Source organism: Microtus ochrogaster, chromosome 16 (assembly GCF_000317375.1).
Source record: "Microtus ochrogaster isolate Prairie Vole_2 chromosome 16, MicOch1.0, whole genome shotgun sequence".
In the NCBI taxonomy this organism is placed as follows: Eukaryota; Metazoa; Chordata; class Mammalia; order Rodentia; family Cricetidae; genus Microtus; species Microtus ochrogaster.
In genome coordinates, this window is record NC_022018.1 from 38,647,371 (window position 1) to 38,650,968 (window position 3,598).

Sequence of the window (3,598 nt, forward strand, 5' to 3'; positions counted from 1 at the left end):
GCCAGAAGAGGGCACCAGACCTCATTACAGATGGTTGTGAGCCACCATGTGGTTGCTGGGAATTGAACTCAAGACCTTTGGAAGAGTAGGCAATGCTCTTACCCTCTGAGCCATCTCTCCAGCCCCAATAAAGAGATTCTTATAATCAGTGTTACAACCCTAAGTCAGTATCAATCAAAAATGTACTCATTGGCCCAGTGGTCCCAGAAGCATCAGAATCATGGCAGTCTTTCTGCTTTCATCCTCCCAAGGCACCTGTCCCAAACATGCCAGCTAGCTGGGAACCAGATTTCTCTGCACAATTGTTTATCAAGGCAGTTTAGGCCAACTCTTGCATTAAATTCCTTACCATTAACAGCACAACCTTGTTTCCATCCTCTAATTAGCTACTACATACATACTAATGAGCAAACACACACACACACACACACACACACACACACACACACACCCCACAGATTGATATATATATCCGCTACAGAAGGAACTAGCCCTATAGACTGACTTCCAGAAGCACTAACTCAATCTGGCCACTCCTACCAGCACTGGACAGGGTACAGTTAATATATATCCATAATCTAGGCAGTCAGGTAAGTGTGTGATTCCAAAGAATTGTTGCACTATTGGAAATCCAAGTCAACTCAATAGGAAGAGGGGCTAAGTATATAAGGGCTCTGCTCACTTGAGTCCTCTGAGCAAGAACAGCCATGGCAGCACTTCTGGACTGTTTTGCTTTCCCCAGATTTCCATCATGCAAGGACTTCTCACTAATCAGAAGTCTGTTTTCTTGCCTATCTTAGTTTGTGTTACTATTGCTGTGATGAAACACCATGACCAAAAGCCAGGTTGAGGAGGAAAGGGTGTATTTGGCTTACACTTCCACATTCATTGTCCACCACAGAAGGAAGCCAGGATAGGAACTCAAACAGGGTGAGAACCTGGAGGCAGATGATGATGCAGAGGCCATGGAGTATTACTTCCTGGCTTGCTCAGTCTTTCTTACAGAATCCAGGATCACCAGCCCATGGTGGCATCACCTACAATGGGCTGAGATCTCTAAATCAATTACTAATTAAGAAAATGCCCCACAGGCTTGCCTGCAGCATGATCATATGGAAGCATTTTCTTAATTAGGCTCCCTCCTCTCAGATGACTTTAGCTGTGTCAAGTTGGCATAAAACTTCCTCACTGCCTACTCTGTGGCTAGCATAAGGAACTGTCATCAGGAGACAGTCACCAGAATAGCAACTCAACCATAGTCAGCTCTACCCTTCATCCCACTGTGCCCATGTAGTGCCCCACCTTTGCCTGTTGGATGTCCTGGGAGGAGAAGTCAGTGGGACTAAAGTATGAATCCTGAGACAGAGCAGTTTCTGCTTGTTATTCCATCCCCAGTTCCCACTATACTGGTTCAGCGTTCCAGCAATCCTAAAAGGCTGGATGGACAGGGTGCTGTGCCAAGGGTTTGCCTTCGACATTCCAGGCTTTTATGACTCCGGTTTTCTCAAGGTATGTTCTCTGGGGATAAGGATCAGTATGAATCCTTCCAGGGGGAGGAAGGTGAGGGCATCTATCAACTTATATTTCTAGTTTGCATATTTGTATAAGGTAAGTAAATATTTATTAAGCACTTAATGTATGCACAGCACACTTCATGGATGATAAGTACACCCTTTTTTAAACTCAGAGCTTTTTGATAGCGAGGGATATGCATCAACACTAATCTTCACACAGGCAAAAGAAGTATGGGGCTGGGTACTGAGCAAGCGTGAAATGGGTAATGGCATGAAGTACCAGTACTGTTTTCAGCCCCTGCCTTGGCTGGTCTTATACTAGTTTACACTTTTGGGATCCACATGCCCGCACTGATTCAGGGGATAATCACACACCTCCTGTATTTTAGGAGAGGGAGTGGGAAACCTGCTAGGTACCATACATAGTATCTGCAAATGTCTTACTGAGAGAACTTCCTACTAAGCAAATGGCTTTAAATTCTAAAAACTTCAAAACTTACGTGTTTATGAGGAAAATGACTCAAGTAACGAAGATACTGGCCTTCATTGCATGATCATCCTGTGTGAGCTTCACTCACCTTCCCATCAGCCCTGAGGTCAGTATCTCAGTTCTCTTGGAGTCTCTGAAACCTAGTTTCCTCCAGAAGTCTTACGTGTTAGAAGTTTGATATTCACTTATCCCTTTGCTGCCTGCTCTGTCCCCATCCCTGTTAGGGAATTAGCTGCCACCTTTAGATGGGTCTTTGGGACATGGGGGGATTATATTTGTCTACCTGGAATGAACCTGACTTTAGGCTCCCTTCTAACCACCATAAACATCTGTATAACATCACAGGAGCACTGTTTTCTGTTCTGGCAGCCACATGATGCATTTACTTTCTTCCCTGCCTGCAGGGTAAATTAGCCCTCCTTTCCTTGACCACTGGAGGTACAGCTGAGATGTACACAAAAGCAGGTGTCAGTGGAGATTTCCGCTACTTCCTATGGCCACTCCAGGTAAACAGGCCTTGTGGGCCTTCTCTGCTTTCCTGACACGCTGAACTCTTCCCCCTCTCCACTGCACCTTACACACACATACACCATGTAAGCTTGACACTCCATTTGACTCCCAACTAGAGGTACTGTAGACCCCGCAATCTGAATGGCTTCACTTGGGCCTCTAACACCCTAGACAGAAGAGTGACTAAAGAACAGCCATCTACTAAGAAGGGCAATGGCAGAGTGAGTTCCAGCAGGCTAGGATATCCATTTGCATGGAACTCCCCAGTGACGGAAAGAAAACAAGTGGCAGACTTCAGTGCAAAGACTCCTAGGAGACCGGGGAAGCTAAATGGATGTGCTCTTCCATATGGTGGGGAGAGACACCTGTCTAGGAGTGAGGAAGGCTGGTACCTAATAGCTGGAGTGATTACTTTGGCGAATATAGACTTTATGGACACAAGATGCTGGTATGAGTCTGTGGTAGAACAAGTACTGAGTGTACACAAAGCCTTGAGTTTGAGCTCCAGCTCTTCATAAGCTAGCTGTGGTAGTGCATACCCATAATCACCACTTGGGAGGTGGAGGCGGGAGGACCAGAAGTTCAGGGTCATCCTCAGCTACACAAGTTTGAGGCTCACCGGAGATATAAGAGTCCTTGTCTCAAAATAATAAATAAAAACAAGGAATTGTCCCTTTTCTTTCTAGGTTCAGAATCTTACTTCCTGTTTCTATTGAGACGTTAGCATTTTTAACTGATTTGTTAGCTCTCTGTGTTAGTGAATTATCCTATTATATGTTTGCAAACCAGTAAGAGTTTCTTTTATATGGATATAGGGATATAGTTAAGTTCACTCCTTGTCTTTGTTGTTTGCTCTCAAGTGAGTTACAGATGTATATATGTGTGTGTGAATGCACTTGCCCATGCATATGTGAATGCTACAGGTCAATTTCAAGTATCTTCCTTGATCCGAGTCACGGCACCAATTGTTGTTCTTATTTTTTGGCTTTCTTGTCTGTGGGGTTAAAGGGTAAAGACTTTACGCGGGGAAAGGAGACAGACACGCAGTGGTCCCACGTGGGTGCACTTTAATGGGGGAGGGGTA

At 44.9% G+C, this 3,598-nt stretch overlaps 1 protein-coding gene across 4 annotated transcripts in view; it reads left to right on the plus strand.

The window, feature by feature from the left end:
- Nqo2 (N-ribosyldihydronicotinamide:quinone reductase 2) overlaps positions 1–3,598 on the plus strand; it is a 17,601-nt gene that overhangs the window by 11,604 nt on the left and 2,399 nt on the right. For all 4 annotated transcript variants that reach the window (XM_005355019.3, XM_005355020.3, XM_026782915.1 and 1 more), the window contains 2 exons: positions 1,396–1,509; positions 2,409–2,510. In XM_005355019.3, the coding sequence (XP_005355076.1) occupies positions 1,396–1,509; positions 2,409–2,510 (216 nt within the window). The remainder of the gene's footprint in view (positions 1–1,395; positions 1,510–2,408; positions 2,511–3,598) is intronic.